A 17847-nucleotide genomic window follows, 5' to 3' on the forward strand; every position below is an offset into this window, starting at 1 on the left:
CTACAAGCATTTACTGATTGAATTTACTAGTGAATACAGGGTATTCAGCATTAGGATTAGCTGACCACCATGTGATTAACAGAAGGAGCTCTTCCACTGACCACAAATGTAAAGGGGCACTTCTCCAATGACCAACCACCTTTTAAAATATGCACTTTCTATACATTTCTCTAGTAAACTATACTAGAGACATACGAAAGAGTGGTGGGTCTATTCATCCATGGCTACAGCCAGTGTACTGTACCTGGGGGGAGCACTGCACTGTTTTTCAGCAGGCAAGCTTGGATTAATTGATCTCCTGCCCAACAGTTTCTGCATAGTCCTGTCACTGAAGTCAAAGCCAGGAAATTGAAACTATGCCATAGAGGCTTTTCCTTCCTCTGAGGTTCTTAAACAACACAAATGATATTTTTAAGTGTTTGAATTCTTCCCACTGATCACCAAACTAAGATGATACTTTTCCACTGACCATCAATGTAAGGGGTCCAATCCCACCAAGCAACAATGTAAGTGGAGCTTACCACCAATGGAAGGAAGCCCTTCCTCCACTGAATAATATATACATTTAGGAGGGCTCTTACTCCACTAACCATCAATGCAAGAGAACAATTCTTTACTGGACATCAATGTAAGGTGGGACTATACACTGTTCTCCATTGTAAGCTGGCACTACACTAATGTAAGGTGGTCCTACTCCACTGATCAAGAATGTATGGGGTCCATTCTCCACTGACCATGGAAGTAAGAGGGCATTACACCAGTGATCACAATTGTAAGAGAGCATTACACAATAGACTACCAATGAAAGGGGGCATTATACCACTATCCACCAATGTAAGGAGGCCATTCTCTCACTGATCACCAATGTATGGGGTCTTTACCCATTGACCAGCATGGTCTCTTACGATAATTGTAAGGAAGCCCTTCTCTTCCTCTATAAGAGAGCCATTCTCCACCAAGCACAAATGTAAGAGGGTTCATCCCCACTAACCATACATGTAAGGGGACCCTACTTCTGCTGACCACCAATGTAAGGCACACTTCTCCACTGACCACCAATGGAAATGTTTTTTTTTTCCTGTCAAATATCATTATAAGGAAACCTTTCTCCAACAACTGGCCACAACTATTATTCATTTAAAAATTATCCACCCCAGCTGTCAAATATACTAAGCAGGGGCGTAACTACCACCATAGCGACCCATGCGGGCGCTATGGGGCCCGCAGCCGAGTGGGGCCCAGTGAGGATAAGAGCACCGCCGGGACAGTCTCCCAGCCAGGGGAAGAGAGAGGAAAGGAAGAGGCGAGCTGTCCGTATCAGCAGAGAGCTGAATTGCCCGATGTAAGAGCTTTCATTAGAACTTCCAGTGTTCCCGGGGCTCACGTCACGTAGCTCCACCTCTTGGCCCGGCGCCTTTGATAGATGGAACGCCGATCCAATGCGGGACATGTGACGTCATGAAAGGCGTCGGGCCAAGAGGTGGGGCTATGTGACGATGAGCCCCGGGAAGACGGGAAATTCAAATGAAAGCTATTACAGCGGGCAATCCCGCTCTCTGCTGATCTGGGTGGCTTGCCTCTTCCTCTGCATAGGTGAGGCTGTATGGGGCACAGGCAGACCAGGCTGTATTGGGCACAGGTCACGCTGTATGGGGCACAGGTCATGCTGTATAGGGCACAGGTCACGCTGAATGGGGCACAGGTCACGCTGCATGGGGCACAGGTCACGCTGTATGGGGCACAGGTCACGCTGCATTATGCACAGGTCACGCTGCATTGTGCACAGGTCACGCTGCATTATGCACAGGTCACGCTGTATGTGGCACAGGTCACGCTGTATGTGGCACAGGTCACGCTGCATTGTGCACAGGTCACGCTGTATGTGGCACAGGTCATGCTGCATTGACACTAGGGCAGCTGTGGGGGGGGGGGGCTGTTTGCAGGGGGGCCCCATACAACATTTTGCTATGGGGCCCTGCTATTTCTAGTTATGCCCCTGATACTAAGTATGCCATTACAAAAGACCCCTATATAAATTTGTCCAGATAAATGAGTAATTCATGGCAAACATCTACATGCATAGATCCACCTAATCTGATGCTAATGCCAGCTGTAGTGAATAAATTTGCTATCCATAAGGATTCAATGTCATAGTTGTAAACAACATAGTGTTTATAGGTGGTTTAATGTTGCTACATCAATGTGTCTATAATTTATTGGACTATATAGATTAGTAGCTCACCAAAAGTTTCATTGAGATGTTGGAGCTCCCTGTCGTACAGAGAGTCTGTGACGTCTGTGACGTTGAGTCTTCCTCTTCTCTTGGAGTGGTAGAGGATGGCAAAGCTACATTTGAACTCCTCTTGCTGAAACTCAAAGAAGTTGTTGGTGATAACGACCGGGCGGACATCTTTCACTACAGAAATGCTGAGAAGAAAACGGACCAGCCACTGGTACAGATCTGGATGCTCTCGGGTGAATATCCCTAGAACATGCTTTGCAGAAACCATTTTCACCAGAGGACGTTTCTAAAATGAAACACAATCACAAAGTTTCCATTAGAATATGATCGTCATCACTGGAATATGTGTGATCGGTCACTTAGAGGACGTTATACAAATGAGAAACAAAATTAAAAACAAGTAAACATGACAGCTTACTGGTTAGTTCTGGGACTTTGCAACACCAAGGGTTCTCCTTGAATTCCCAACAAGAATTACCATTATGGCACAAAGTTTCTGGGCACCTGCCCTTCATTTCTACTATATGGCCAAAAGTATCTGGCACCCCCTTCAAATGATTCAGCTGCTTCCAATAGAGATGACTGCTATTGATGTAGTATACAAAGACATGGTAGTCTATTTTGCTTTCAACCCTGCAGTATTAGTTTAGTGAAGGCTCTTTTCTGTTCCAGCATAACTGTGCCCCTGAGTACAAAGGCAAGCTCCATAAAGACATGAGCAGGCACAAATACCAACAGATACACTCCAAAATCATAGAAATCATGGAAAGCCTGCCCAGAAAAGTGGAGGGTTTAATAGAAATAAAGGTGGTGGTAGTTGTGCTGCAATTCCATATTAATGGCCATTAAACTCTATGATTATAATGGTGGAGGCTTTGTAACATATTAACAATGCAGGTGTTCTGTCAGATAAGGCGACCAAAACTTGTAACGGAAGTGACGTTCCGTGATGGCCATCTTGGTACACCCCGCACTCAGCCACAGTAAGCTTACAGTCTGAAGTCATAGAAATGGTGGAAAGCCCACTCAGAAATGTGGAGGATTTAATAGAAATAAAGGTGGTGGTGGTTGTACTGCAACTCCATATTAATGGCCATGGTTTTGGAATGGCATGTCCAACAAGCTCATATAAATGTGATAGCCAGGGGTCCTCAAACTGTTGACCAATTAGTATGAGGGGGTGCTGATATGTATTGAGCCTTACCCAGAAAAAATTGAGCTAGTAAGGTGTAAATTGCAGGGTGTACTGGCCAATTTATTTGTATACAATTGTGCAAAAATCATCTACCTATGATTTATCTTTCTTTTTCAGGTCAAAATTGAACATGGCAGCACCTCCAGAAAAATTCAATGTGGAAGAGTATAGGACCATAATCAAGTTCTTGTTTCTCCAAGCGAAAGATGCAAAGCAGATCCGTGATGAAATGTCACAAACTTTGGGTGACAGTATCACTTCATATGCAGCAGTTGGTTGTCAATTTTAAAACTGGCCATTTCGGTGTTAAGTCAGAAACCCAGTGGAAGGCCTGTTTCTGTCTCTGTGCCTGAAAAAGTCAAAAGTTTTGGGAACCCCTGTGCTGCAAGCTTTCTCGTTTCCAAGTCGTTGTGGATAATGGCACCAACTCTCTCACGTGATATTCCCAGATATGTAGCAATACTTTTGGCTGACATTTGGTGGGCCTCCATGATCAATGTCATGGATGGCTTTCACATTTGCAGGCACAGAGACGGAAACAGGCCTTCCACTGAGTTTTTCACTTTCAACACCGAAACTACGGTACTTAAAAATCTCCATAGGCAACACTCTAAATTTTTTTTACCTGTTTAGCCACTTGACGACCGCCTCACGCCGATGTACGTCGGCAAGGTGGCACGGACAGGCAAAATCACGTACATGTACGTGATTTGCCTTCCGCAGGTGGGGGGTCCGATCGGTCCCCCCCCCCGGTGCCCGAGGCGGTCGCCATTTCTTCCCGGGCGATGAGAGGTGAGGGGGAGGCCATCCATTGTTGACCACCCCCTCCCGATCGCTCCCGGCGAATGAGAATGCTTCCTTTCCCTCTGTAATGTAAACAGAGGGAAAGGAAGTGATGTCATCCCTCCTCGAGCCGGTCTTTTCGATCCGGCACCGAGGAGAGAAGACATCAAGTAAGTCTGCACAACACTACACTAACAGTAGAGCACGCCAGGCACACTTGTCACCCCCCATCACCCCCCGATCACCCCCCGATCACCCCCCTGTAACCCCTGTCACTCTGACACCAATAGCATTTTTTTTTTTGCATTGGTGTCAGTTTGTCAGTTACAAGTGTTAGGGCAGTTAGGTTAGCCCCCTTTAGGTCTAGGGTACCCCCCCTTAGGTCCAGGGTACCCCCCTAACCCCCCCCCTAATAAAAGTTAACCCCTTGATTACCCCCCGTCACCAGTGTCGCTAAGCGATCGTTTTTCTGATCGCTGTATTAGTGACACAGGTGACGCTAGTTAGGGAGGTAAGTATATAGGTTCGCTGTCAGTGTTTTATAGCGACAGGGACCCCCATATACTACCTGCTAAAGGTTTTAACCCCTTGATTGCCCCCTAGTTAACCCTTTCACCAGCGATCACCGTATAAGTGTTACGGGTGATGCTGGTTAGCTAGTTTGTTTTTTGTAGTTTATTACAGTTTATTACAGTTTATTATAGTTTATTATAGTTTTAGGGCACCCGCCGTTTATTACCCTATAAAGGTTTAACCCCCTAATTGCCCGGCGGTGATATAAATTACATTTTTAGGGTCAGCTTAGGTCTGCGTCGCCCCAGGCAGCGTCAGGTTAGCGCCAGTACCGCTAAAACCCACGCACGCAGCATACACCTCCCTTAGTGCTATAGTATCTGAGCGGATCGATATCTGATCCGATCAGATCTATACTCCCCAGCAGTTTAGGGTTCCCTGAAACGCAGTGTTAGTGGGATCAGCCCAGATACCTGCTCGCACCTGCGTTTTGCTCCTCGGCCCAGCCCTGCCCAGCCCACCCAAGTGCAGTATCGATCGATCACTGACACTTACAAAACACTAAGCATACATAACTGCAGCGTTCGCAGAGTCAAGCCTGATCCCTGCGATCGCTAACAGTTTTTTGGTAGCGTTTTGATACAGTCGCTGACAGTCAGGAGCTTTTTTGCCTGTGAGTCTCACTAGTGTACCCCTAAATTTAGAGCCCAAAATGGCAAATCGAAGGTACACTAGTGAAGAGGCCTACACGTTTCTGAGTATGACAGATAGTGAAGAGGAAGTCACTCATCTGTCAGATTCAGGCTCAGAATACGATCCTGTAGAGGACAGCGGCTCCATGACAGATAGCTCTGACGACAGAGTTGTGGTCCCTGCTAGGGTCAGGCGTACCAGACCCCAATCTTCTTCTTCTGTCCTTGAAGTGCAAGAACCGCAGGGCTCTCGTATGGAGCAGAGCAGTACTAGCACCGCTATTCCTTCTGGTGAACTGGCAAGCACCAGCGGCCTAGTACACCCTGGTCGTACATCCAGCACTGCAGTATCACGTGGTGACGTGGCGAGTCCCATAAGTGCAGTTCAAGCTGGCAAGGTGGCAAGCACTAGTAGTGTCCCGCTGCCACCAAGAAGACAAAGACAGGCCCGTCGTGCCCATAGTGCCCTTCCTGCTGCATTGGCCAATCCAAATTGGGAACCCACCACTTCTGCAGCACCCGTACTTCCCCCTTTCACTGGCCAACCCAGAATTCAGGTGGAAACAGTTGACTTTACGCCACTGGATTTTTATTCACTGTTTTTCACCAAAGATCTCTATAGATCTATTGTGGACCAAAGCAATTTATACGCTGGTCAACACATCGCCGCTAATCCCCAGTCCTCCCTTGCCAGAGATTGGAGACCAATTACGGTCTCCGAATTTAAGACCTTTCTGGGCCTTTCCCTCCTCATGGGGTTGAATAAAAAGAGTAAGTTGCGGTCATATTGGTCCACTGACCCAATTTACCATTCACCCTTGTTCTCTGCTTCCATGGCCAGGGCACGATACGAGCAGATTTTGCGGTTCATGCACTTCAACGACAATGAACTCTGTCGTCCTCGTGGAGACCCTGCATACGATCGGCTCTACAAAATTCGGCCCCTCGTAAACCACTTCAACCAACGTTTTGCAGACTTGTTTACCCCCCATCAAGTTGTCTGCATTGATGAGTCCCTGATTAAATTTTCTGGCCGCTTGTCATTCAAACAGTACCTTCCCAGCAAGCGTGGCAGATACGGGGTCAAGATGTATAAGCTCTGTGACAGGGCCACAGGCTATACATGTAGTTTTATGGTTTACGAGGGAAAAGATAGTCACGTAGAGCCGACAAACTGCCCTGACTACATAGGAAGCGCTGGCAAGATAGTGTGGGACTTGGTGTCACCCTTATTCGGAAAGGGGTACCACTTGTACGTGGACAATTATTATACGAGCGTGCCACTTTTTAGTCACTTGTTTGATCAGCAGATTGGAGCATGTGGCACCATGCGACCTAATCACCGGGGCTTTCCCCAGCGGCTTGTAGATTCCCGTCTTAGGCTGGGGGAGAGAGCCTGCTTGAAGTATAATAATTTGCTCGCTATGAAGTGGAGGGATAAGAAGAATGTTTTAGTTCTTACCTCCCTTCATGCAGACACGACGACCCAAATTCCTACGGTGACTGGTGTTGTGGAGAAACCCCTCTGTGTCCACGAATACAACCTTAATATGGGAGGGGTGGACCTCAACGACCAGTTGTTGGCACCGTACCTAGTTACCCGTAAGGCCAGACGCTGGTACAAAAAAGTGTCTGTTTATTTCAATTGGCTTTGCTGAATGCTCATGTGCTATACAGAGCTTCAGGACGGACTGGATCCTTCCTTAAATTCCAGGAAGAGATCGTCAGAGCCCTTCTGTTTCCAGACGGTGCTCCACCTCACCTTCCCCAACCAAATGCAGTAAGCCGGCTGCATGAGAGGCATTTTCTTTATGCCATCCCGAGTACCCCTACCCAACGAGCCCCCCAAAAAAGATGTCGTGTCTGCAGCAAGCGCGGATTTAGGCGTGACACCCGCTATTATTGTCCCTTCTGTCCTGACAATCCTGGTCTTTGCATTGGTGAATGCTTTGAATGCTACCATACATTAGTTGAGTATTAGCGTAGGGTTCAGCACTGCACAGACTAGGCACACTAACACAGGGTCTCCCAAGATGCCATTGCATTTTGAGAGACCCAAACCTGGAACGAGTTACAAAAGTTAAAAGTTACTAAAAAAAAGTGTAAAAAAAAAAAATAAAAAAAAAATAAAAAAAATAAAAACACAAAAAAAATAAAATAAAAAAAACAAAAATAGTTGTTGTTTTATTGTTCTCTCTCTCTCTATTCTCTCTCTATTGTTCTGCTCTTTTTTACTCTATTCTATTCTGCAATGTTTTATTGTTATTATGTTTTACCATGTTTGCTTTTCAGATTTTTTATACTTTACCGTTTACTGTGTTTTGTTGGTAACCATTTTATTGTTTTCAGGTACGCCATTCAGTTGCAGCGCGGATTTATTTATCTTGACAGCAACAGCGTTTGCTCCCACGATATATAAAGCCGTGACTCCAGCGCTGTCGGAGGTGATTTCACCACCACAGTTACATGCTTCAGCATATATGCCGAAGCGTGGGGGCAGCAGTGGGTGGAGGAGCAATTTGCTCCTGCCTTTTGCGGGAGGATGCCCCCATGCTTCGGCATATATAAATGGTGCATGTATGCCCATCATTAGAAGTGGGTGGATGAAGGGAGGTATTCTAATGGTGGGCATACCCACCGATCAATATCTTTTTTTCGTTCAGCCCACAGGCTGCATGAAAAAAAAGTTTACAATATATGCCCAAAAAGGACCAGCAACGTACTGGTATGTTGCTGGACTTTGAGTGGTTATACCAGAATGATGCCTGCAGGTTTAGGTATCATCTTGGTATCATTCTTTTCAGCCAGCGGTCGGCTTTCATGTAAAAGCAATCCTAATGGCTAATTAGCCTCTAGACTGCTTTTGCAAGCAGTGGGAGAGAATGCCCCCCCCACCGTCTTCCATGTTTTTCTCTGGCTCTCCTGTCCCAACAGGGAACCTGAAAATGCAGCCGGTGATTCAGCCAGCTGACCATAGAGCTGATCAGAGACCAGAATGGCTCCAAACATCTCTATGGCCTAAGAAACCGGAAGCTACGAGCATTTCATGACTTAGATTTTGCCGAATGTAAACAGCGCCATTGTGAAATTGGGAAAGCATTTTATCACACCGATCTTGGTGTGGTCAGATGCTTTGAGGGCAGAGGAGAGATCTGGGGTCTAATAGAGCCCAATTTTTTAAAAAAAGAGTACCTGTCACTACCTATTGCTATCATAGGGGATATTTACATTCCCTGAGATAACAATAAAATTAATAAAAAATAATTAAAATGAAAGGAACAGTTTAAAAATAAGATAAAAAAGCAAAAAAATAATAAAGAAAAAAAAAAAAAAAAAAAGCACCCCTGTCCCCCCCTGCTCTCGCGCAAAGGCGAACGCAAGCGTCAGTCTGGCGTCAAATGTAAACAGCAATTGCACCATGCATGTGAGGTATCACCGCGAAGGACAGAACGAGGGCAGTAATTTTAGCAGTAGACCTCCTCTGTAAATCTAAAGTGGTAACCTGTAAAGGCTTTTAAAGGCTTTTAAAAATGTATTTATTTTGTCACCGCTGCGCGTTTGTGCGCAATTTTAAAGCATGTCATGTTTGGTATCCATGTACTCGGCCTAAGATCATCTTTTTTATTTCATCAAACATTTGGGCAATATAGTGTGTTTTAGTGCATTAAAATTTAAAAAAGTGTGTTTTTTCCCCAAAAAATGCGTTTGAAAAATCGCTGCGCAAATACTGTGTGAAAAAAAAATATGAAACACCCACCATTTTAATCTGTAGGGCATTTGCTTTAAAATAATATATAATGTTTGGGGTTCAAAGTAATTTTCTTGCAAAAAAAAATAATTTTTTCATGTAATCAAAAAGTGTCAGAAAGGGCTTTGTCTTCAAGTGGTTAGAAGAGTGGGTGATGTGTGACATAAGCTTCTAAATGTTGTGCATAAAATGCCAGGACAGTTCAAACCCCCCCCAAATGACCCCATTTTGGAAAGTAGACACCCCAAGCTATTTGCTGAGAGGCATGTCGAGTCCATGGAATATTTTATATTGTGACACAAGTTGCGGGAAAGAGACAAATATTTTTTTTTTTTTTGCACAAAGTTGTCACTAAATGATATATTTCTCAAACATGCCATGGGAATATGTGAAATTACACCCCAAAATACATTCTGTTGCTTCTCCTAAGTATGGGGATACCACATGTGTGAGACTTTTTGGGAGCCTAGCCGTGCACGGGACCCCGAAAACCAAGCACCGCCTTCAGGCTTTCTAAGGGCGTAAATTTTTGATTTCACTCTTCACTGCCTAGCACAGTTTCGGAGGCCATGGAATGCCCAGATGGCACACCCCCCCCCCCCCCCATGACCCCATTTTGGAAAATAGACCCAAGCTATTTGCTGAGAGGTATAGTGAGTATTTTGCAGACCTCACTTTTTGTCACAAACTTTTGAAAATTGAAAAAAGAAAAAAAAATACATTTTTCTTGTCTTTCTTCATTTTCAAAAACAAATGAGAGCTGCAAAATACTCACCATGCCTCTCAGCAAATAGCTTGGGGTGTCTACTTTCCAAAATGGGGTCATTTGGGGGGGTTTTGTGCCATCTTGGCATTTTATGGCCTTCAAAACTGTGATAGGTAGTGAGGAGTGGAATCACAACTTAACGCCCTTAGAAATCCTGAAGCCGGTTCTTGGTTTTCGGGGCCCCGTATGCGGCTAGGCTCCCAAAAAGTCCCACACATGTGGTATCCCCGTACTCAGGAGAAGCAGCAGAATATATTTTGGGGTGTAATTCCACATATGCCCATGGCATGTTTGAGCAATATATAATTTAGTGACAACTTTGTGCAAAAAAAAAAAAAAAAATTGTCACTTTCCCGCAACTTGTGTCAAAATATAAAATATTCCATGGACTCAATATGCCTCTTAGCAAATAGCTTGGGGTGTCTACTTTCCAAAATGGGGTTATTTGGGGGGGTTTTGTGCCATCTTGGCATTTTATGGCCTTCAAAACTGTGATAGGTAGTGAGGAGTGAAATCACAACATTACGCCCTTAGAAATCCTAAAGGCGGTGCTTGGTTTTCAAGGCCCCGTATGTGGCTAGGCTCCCAAAAAGTCCCACACATGTGGTATCCCCATACTCAGGAGAAGCAGCTAAATGTATTTTGGGGTGCAATTCCACATATGCCCATGGCCTGTGTGAGAAATACATCATTTAGTGACAACTTTGTGCAAAAAAAAAAAAATTGTCACTTTCCCGCAACTTGTGTCAAAAAATAAAGTATTCCATGGACTCAACATGCCTCTCAGCAAATAGCTTGGGGTGTCTACTTTCCAAAATGGGGTCATTTGGGGGGGGGTTGTGCCATCTGGGCATTTTATGGCCTTCAAAACTGTGATAGGTAGTGAGAAGTGAAATCAAAAATTTATGCCCTTAGAAATCCTGAAGGCGGTGATTGGTTTTCGGGGCCCCGTACGTGGCTAGGCTCCCAAAAAGTCCCACACATGTGGTATCCCTATACTCAGGAGAAGCAGCTGAATGTATTTTGGGGTGCAATTCCACATAGGCCCATGGCCTGTGTGAGCAATATATCATTTAGTGACAACTTTTTGTAAATATTTTTTTTTTTTTTGTCATTATTCAATCACTTGGGACAAAAAAAATAAATATTCAATGGGTTCAACATGCCTCTCAGCAATTTCCTTGGGGTGTCTACTTTCCAAAATGGGGTCATTTGGGGGGTTTTTGTACTGCCCTGCCATTTTAGCACCTCAAGAAATGACATAGGCAGTCATAAACTAAAAGCTGTGTAAATTCCAGAAAATGTACCCTAGTTTGTAGACGCTATAACTTTTGCGCAAACCAATAAATATACGCTTATTGACATTTTTTTTACCAAAGACATGTGGCCGAATACATTTTGGCCTAAATGTATGACTAAAATTGAGTTTATTGGATTTTTTTTATAACAAAAATTAGAAAATATAATTTTTTTTCAAAATTTTCGGTCTTTTTCCATTTATAGCGCAAAAAATAAAAACCGCAGAGGTGATCAAATGCCATCAAAAGAAAGCTCTATTTGTGGGAAGAAAAGGACGCAAATTTTGTTTGGGTACAGCATTGCATGATCGCGCAATTAAAAGTTAAATCGACGCAGTGCCAAATTGGAAAAAGACCTCTGGTCCTTAGGCAGCATAATGGTCCGGGGCTCAAGTGGTTAAATGATTTTAGCAAATGGCTGCAATATAACAAAGAGTGAACAATTTAAGGCGTTTGAATGCTGTCTGTTATATACACACACGTATATTATATACATGTGTATACTGCCCAAACGTATGATCTTGTTCACTTCGCTGCTATGGGCTCTAGCCCCAGATCTTTTGTAGACCTAGCAATGCCCCTGGTGTATATAGGATTGTATCTTTTTGTTTCCTTTTTTTTTTGGTTGAACTAGATGGACTTGTCTTTTTTCAACCAGACTTATGGGGCGTACACACGGTCGGACTTTGTTCGGACATTCCGACAACAAAATCCTAGGATTTTTTCAGACGGATGTTGGCTCAAACTTGTTTTGCCTACACACGGTCGCACAAACGACACCACGTACGACGAGACTAGAAAAGGCTGGTTCAGAACCAAGCGCGGCACCCTTTGGGCTCCTTTTGCTAATCTCGTGTTAGTAAAAGTTTGGTGAGAGACGATTCGCGCTTTTTCAGACTCGTGGCTTTCAGATCGTTTTCTGCCGTTCAGTTTGTGCTTGTGGGTTTGTATCTGCTCTTCAGTGCGTGCAGTCAGTTCGTATCAGGGTTTTCTGTGTGATCTTGCCTGCTCGTTGCTGTTTTTCAGGTCGCTCTTCACAGGCCTTGCTGTTCTTCAGTGCGTTCTGTTACTTCGTTCTGAGCAGCCGACCGTTTTCTAGCCATGTTTCATATGCGTACTCCTCGTAGAGTTCGTGCTGTGCGGGGGCTTGGTGTTGGGGTCCTGACCTTGACACAAATCCAGTCCATGAACAGGGTGGGGAGGAGTTCATGGACCAAGAATTGGTTGCTTCAGCGTGACCAGTTCTCTCATATGCCTTTGCTCTGTGAGATCCGTGAGAATAATCCTGATGATTTCAGGAACTTTCTCAGGATGACGGACCCCGTGTTTCACCGTTTGTTGGCTTCGCTGACCCCCTATATCAGCAGGCAGGATACCTGCATGAGGCAAGCCATCACTCCGGAGCAGAGGTTGGTCGCTACCTTGCGGTATTTGGCCACAGGGAGAAGCCTGCAGGACCTCAAGTTCTCGACAGGCATCTCCCCCCAGGCTCTGGGGATCATTATCCCAGAGACCTGTTCTGCCATCATCCAGGTCCTTCAGAAGGAGTATATGAAGGTAAGATTTTTATCCTTTAATATCACATTTTATAGTATTGAATGTTTGCTAATATATTGTATTTCTTTCCTCATTCCCTAATTACCATGATTGTAATATGCTGTGAATGTCCCCTTTGTTCTCATGCATGCTGGATTTTTATGTAATTATTATTTTATGTCCTTCATACATATTTGCCCTTCACTAACCTCCCCAGCATGGTGTCTCCTGCCCTATATTCACCTCATGTAGTCACTTAAAAATGTATTTTATCAGCTCCATAGTAGTGCTTTACCCCAAACACCCCCTAAAATGTTTGGAAATGTTATTTTTGATTTAAATTCATGCAGAGTGGCAGACGCTTTTTTTTGTGGTGTCCCCAAATAATTTTTAGTAACCCTCCCTCCCCCCAACTGCTAAGTCAGCTGATCCCAATTGTCTATCCTCAATCATCTATCTGCTGACTTTGCCAAACCCATACACACTATACCCATCTCTTTACTGGTCAGATTTATGGATGAATTCCCCAAAGCATGTAGTGCAAGGGCCTGCCTGTATACTTTACAATGGTACTGTTTAAAGTTTTTGTATCCTATTATTATCTTGATAGGTAATAGCAGAATGTCCAAATGTCCTCAAATGTGTACAGTGTGTATTTATATCTTTGTATTATGACACTTCTTACCTGTCCAGTGGGCTGCCAATAGTGTAACTAAGGAGGGGCTGTTCCAAGTAATACCCTGTATTTAGGCATTCATCTCTCAATGAAGCGAAGAGGGTTACCTGTCCAAGAGTTCCCCCCCCCCTATAATGTTAGAAATGGCCCATGAGAGGGGGGGGGGGAATATGATAGGTGTACCTTTTACTTTGGCGTTGTTAAATTCCCCTTAAGAAATGCTATCTGGAGGTTGCCCCATAATGTTTGTGTCTAATCTGCTTGCCATGTTTCTGTGAAAAAATAGTAATGTTTATTGTTTTTTCCTCAACAGTTTCCTTCCACGCCACAGGAATGGCAGACTGTGGCCTCCCACTTTGCCCAGCGGTGGGACTTTCCTAACTGCGGAGGGGCAATTGATGGGAAACACGTCCACATCGTCCCACCACCCAACTCGGGATCGTACTATTATAATTACAAGGGGTTTAATAGTATAGGGATGTTGGCGGTGGTGTCGGCTAATTACGACTTCTTGTATGTGGACGTGGGGAAGAATGGCTGGATGTCCGATGGTGGAGTCAATGCCCAGACGGAGTTCTACAGGCATCTCCAGAATGGCAGCTTGGACTTGCCAGCTCCAGAGGACAATGTTGAAGGTCTCCCATTTGTGTTCGTTGCTGATGAAGCGTTTGCGCTGGGGGATCACCTGATGCGGCCATTCCCGATGAGGACCCTCACCCCGGAACAGAGGGTTTTTAATTACCGGCTGGCCAGAGCCCGAAGAGTGGTGGAGAACACATTTGGAATCCTGGCCAGCCGGTTCCGACTATTTCTAACACCCATCCATATGGCGGAGTATAAACTGAACCATATAATACTTGCGTGCTGTGTTCTCCATAATTTTTTAAGAAAACATTCTGCCAACTATGCTGGCTCAGTTGGGCCTGAGGCCGGAATCCTACATCCAACAACCCTGATGGCGCTTGAAAGTGGCCGTCCTGGCTTGCCCTCCCTGAGTGCCCGTGATGTCCGGTTACGATACCTGGAGTTCTTTGCGGGTAGGGGGGCTATCAATATGCCAGACAATATGTGAAGCCTTTTTCTAATAAAAAAAAACAAAAGAAATTCTTTGTGGACATTTACTGCTTGTGTTTGTTTTAGCTGACCCTGACAGAAATGTGTTGAGTGTAGAAAATGTCGTGATTGGGTAACCTTATAAAAAACACTGTTGGCTGGTATTTCCTAAATTCAAAAACACATTTCACTACAAGTGCACTTGCAACTGCACTGAAACTGCACTTGTAGTGCAAAGTGGATTTGCCTTTAGGAAATAACCCCCATTTTTGCATTAAACAGCTATTACATCACCCCAAAAGTGTTGTAGTGTTGAGACAATAATCCACACATTCTTGAGTAAGCAACTTTTTTATACCTGCACAATCACATGTGCATTTACCAAAGGTTTTTAAAACAAACCAACATGTTTGTTGTATAACAATTTTTACTGTAGCATTATCAAAAATCAAAATGTCCATTTAAGATAAAACAGGCATGTGTAAAACCCAAAAGAAAGCCAAAAAACTTGAACTTACAAAGTTCACATTAGGTAAAACCTGAAGGCTATATCAGACATCAGTATTTAGGAACTGGGTTTGATATAGCGTTCAGATGGGGGGAAATCACCCCTGGAAAAGCCAAATTTGGAAGATGCACACCAAGTTCCGAATGTCAACATGTGCGACCTGCCATCAGGGGGGATCAAGGGACGTGTTTTGGGGAGCAAGCCCTTCCTCAACGCTACTTTATAATTGAGGAAGGGGTTGCACCCCCAAAACGCGTCCATTGATCTCCCGTGATGGCAGATAGCACATGTTGATACACTGTGTGCATCCTCCAAATTTGGCTTTTCAAAACATTGCAAAAAGAATTTAAAAATTGGAACACAATCCCAAAAATACATTTTGTGGGGTTTTAAATTCGCCCCAAAACATCAATGATGTTATTATTTTTTTTAATAACATCATTGATTTTTTGCTGTATGTTGTGCAATTGGAGATTACACCCCATGATCTCCCCGATCAGGATCTGGGCACTTTCTGAAGTAAAGCGTTCTGGATCCACAACCTCACGATCACCTAAAAAGAGAGAAACAAAACAAAAACAGGTCTCAAAAATCTGCCACCATCCATATCGGTAACCTGAGCCTGTGGTCGCAGACACTCACCTGTTGTGGTGCCAATCTCCACCACGTCTTCTTCTTCCTCCTGCTCAGCTTGGGTTGGGGGTATTTCACCTTCTTCCATAGGTGGGGGGTCTCTGGTCTCCTCGGATGAGGGGTGTCCTCCGAGTCTTTTCTCCCCTATGTAAAACAAAAATGGTATAATTAGCACACAGATATTTGATGGCAGAACTAGAAATAGCAAACATTGCTTGGAAGTGGGGTACAATTGTCTATTTTAGCCAAGATGTATTTTTTTTATTGCCCTTTGTCAAGCTGCAATACTTTACCGATTTAGTACAAACTTCACAGATGGAGACACCCCTATAGTATACACTGGAGCACCTGTGTGGCCCCCCCTAATAAAAATGTTGTTCTGGGGTCCCACACTAGTGCTCCAGTGTCCAGATGTGAAAACAGCTGCTCAGTGTCTTCTCCTTACACACAATCTAGTTGGCATTTCATTCTAGTAACAAACCCATCTACACAAACAAATAGGCCCAAAAAAATGTGGGAAAATGCATATGGCCTAAACAATGGTGTTTTAGAGGCCCAAAGAAAAATTTTGATACGAACGAATAATGGGCCCATGAACATTAAAGTTGCCCTTTTAAACGTTACAATTACTAAAAGCATATGGAGCAGAACGAACGGAATAAAGACAGAAAGAATAGGAACACAGCACAACTACTTACTTTATTGCAGCACTCTCCGGATCTTTCGGTACTGCTCTGGCTCTCTTAATTTCAGGTCCGACCACCGCTTCCTGAGCTGATCTTTTGATCTTCGGACCCCGAAATTCCTCTCAAGACTCCTGACTACTTTTGCCATGATCTTGGCCTTTCGGATGTTCGGGTTGGGGTAAGGCCCATACTTCCCGTCATAGTCGGACTTCTTCATGATGTTGACCATCTCCAACATCTCCCCAAAGGACATATTTGTTGCCTTAAAACGTCTCCTTCTGGATCGGGAAGTGTCCGGATCCGGGCTTTCCTCCTCCTCCTCCTCGTTCCTGCAATTAGCACACACCTGCTGTGACTCCGCCATGTGCTCTTCCCCCACTGCGCTGAACGAAAAGGGGCGGGGAATAGACTAGAAAGAACGTCGGGGCGGGCGGAGTTACACGCATGCGCAGTGTGTATAAAGCGTAACACGCGTGCGTATTACGTACGATCTGTGAGCGGAGGAAGGAGCATTGGACGCGCCGATCGTAAGAACGAAGGTAAGAGACAAACTTGTGCCTATACTGCTTCTACATTGAGGCCTATATTGTAACAAGATTAGGAGAGTTTTGTCTGACATTAGGCTTTGTCTTGTGTTGTGTCTTGCAGTGAACATGGATATGGTACTCAAAGATAATGACTTCATGTCAGTATTCATAGATATGCTAAGGGAGCTGCCCTGTCTGTGGGAGATTAAACACCCACATTACAAGAACCAAGCAAAGAGGAAGGCAGCACTGGTCCAATTGTGTGAAATTGTGAAGCAGATGATCCCCACGGCAAACATCACCTATTTAAAGAAATTAATTGGTGGCCTGAGGAGTACATATCTAAGGGAGCGCAAGAAAGTCCTGGATTCACAGAGATCCGGAGCAGCAGATGACATCTATGTCCCCAGGATGTTGTACTACGACAGGCTGCATTTTCTGGCAGGCCAGACTGAACCCAGGCCATCCCTCTCCAGTCTTCCTTCCACGCTTCCTTCCCCCCCGGCTGAGGCTTCTGACGCCCAACCTGGGCCTTCCAGGCAACATGTGGAGGAGCCCAGATTGAGCCAGGTATAGCATTCCTCTAAATATTTCTGCTTGTCCAATCAATGATGTTAACTAGATGTTAGTTGGGAGTACTAATTTAGGATTGTGATTGATGATGCAAAACATTACAACCATGTCCCTTTTCATACACAGGGAAGTCGCAGCCAGGAGGTGGCCGGGCCGAGCCGGCTGGCTGATCTGCAGGTCCCTCCACCCCCCCTGGAAAGAGAAAGTGGCAGGAGGAGGAGTGCCCTAGAGGAGGCTACCGGTGGAGTCTTTTGGAGGGCTACAGAAGTCCTGGGAGCACAACAGACCGTGGAGGAGGACATTGCTGCCGCCATTGCATATAAAATGCAGAGGATGGAGGAGGGCCAACAAGTCATGTGTGAGGCCCTCATATCGGAGGCTCTGGAGAAAGGCATGAGGGGCCAAATTACACCTCAGA

General features: G+C 44.7%; 1 protein-coding gene across 2 annotated transcripts in view; it reads right to left on the bottom strand.

Moving 5' to 3' along the window:
* The window catches only part of LOC141148167 (uncharacterized), a 113083-nt gene extending 110564 nt beyond the window's left edge, over positions 1-2519 (bottom strand). For both annotated transcript variants that reach the window (XR_012245175.1, XM_073635354.1), the window contains exon 1: positions 2243-2519. Coding sequence is in view for 1 of the 2 variants with exons in the window: in XM_073635354.1 (XP_073491455.1) it covers positions 2243-2510 (268 nt within the window). In the remaining variant the exon portion in view is untranslated. The remainder of the gene's footprint in view (positions 1-2242) is intronic.
* Between the last annotated feature and the right edge of the window lie 15328 nt (positions 2520-17847).

Source organism: Aquarana catesbeiana, linkage group LG06, assembly GCF_042186555.1.
Source record: "Aquarana catesbeiana isolate 2022-GZ linkage group LG06, ASM4218655v1, whole genome shotgun sequence".
Taxonomy (NCBI): domain Eukaryota; kingdom Metazoa; phylum Chordata; class Amphibia; order Anura; family Ranidae; genus Aquarana; species Aquarana catesbeiana.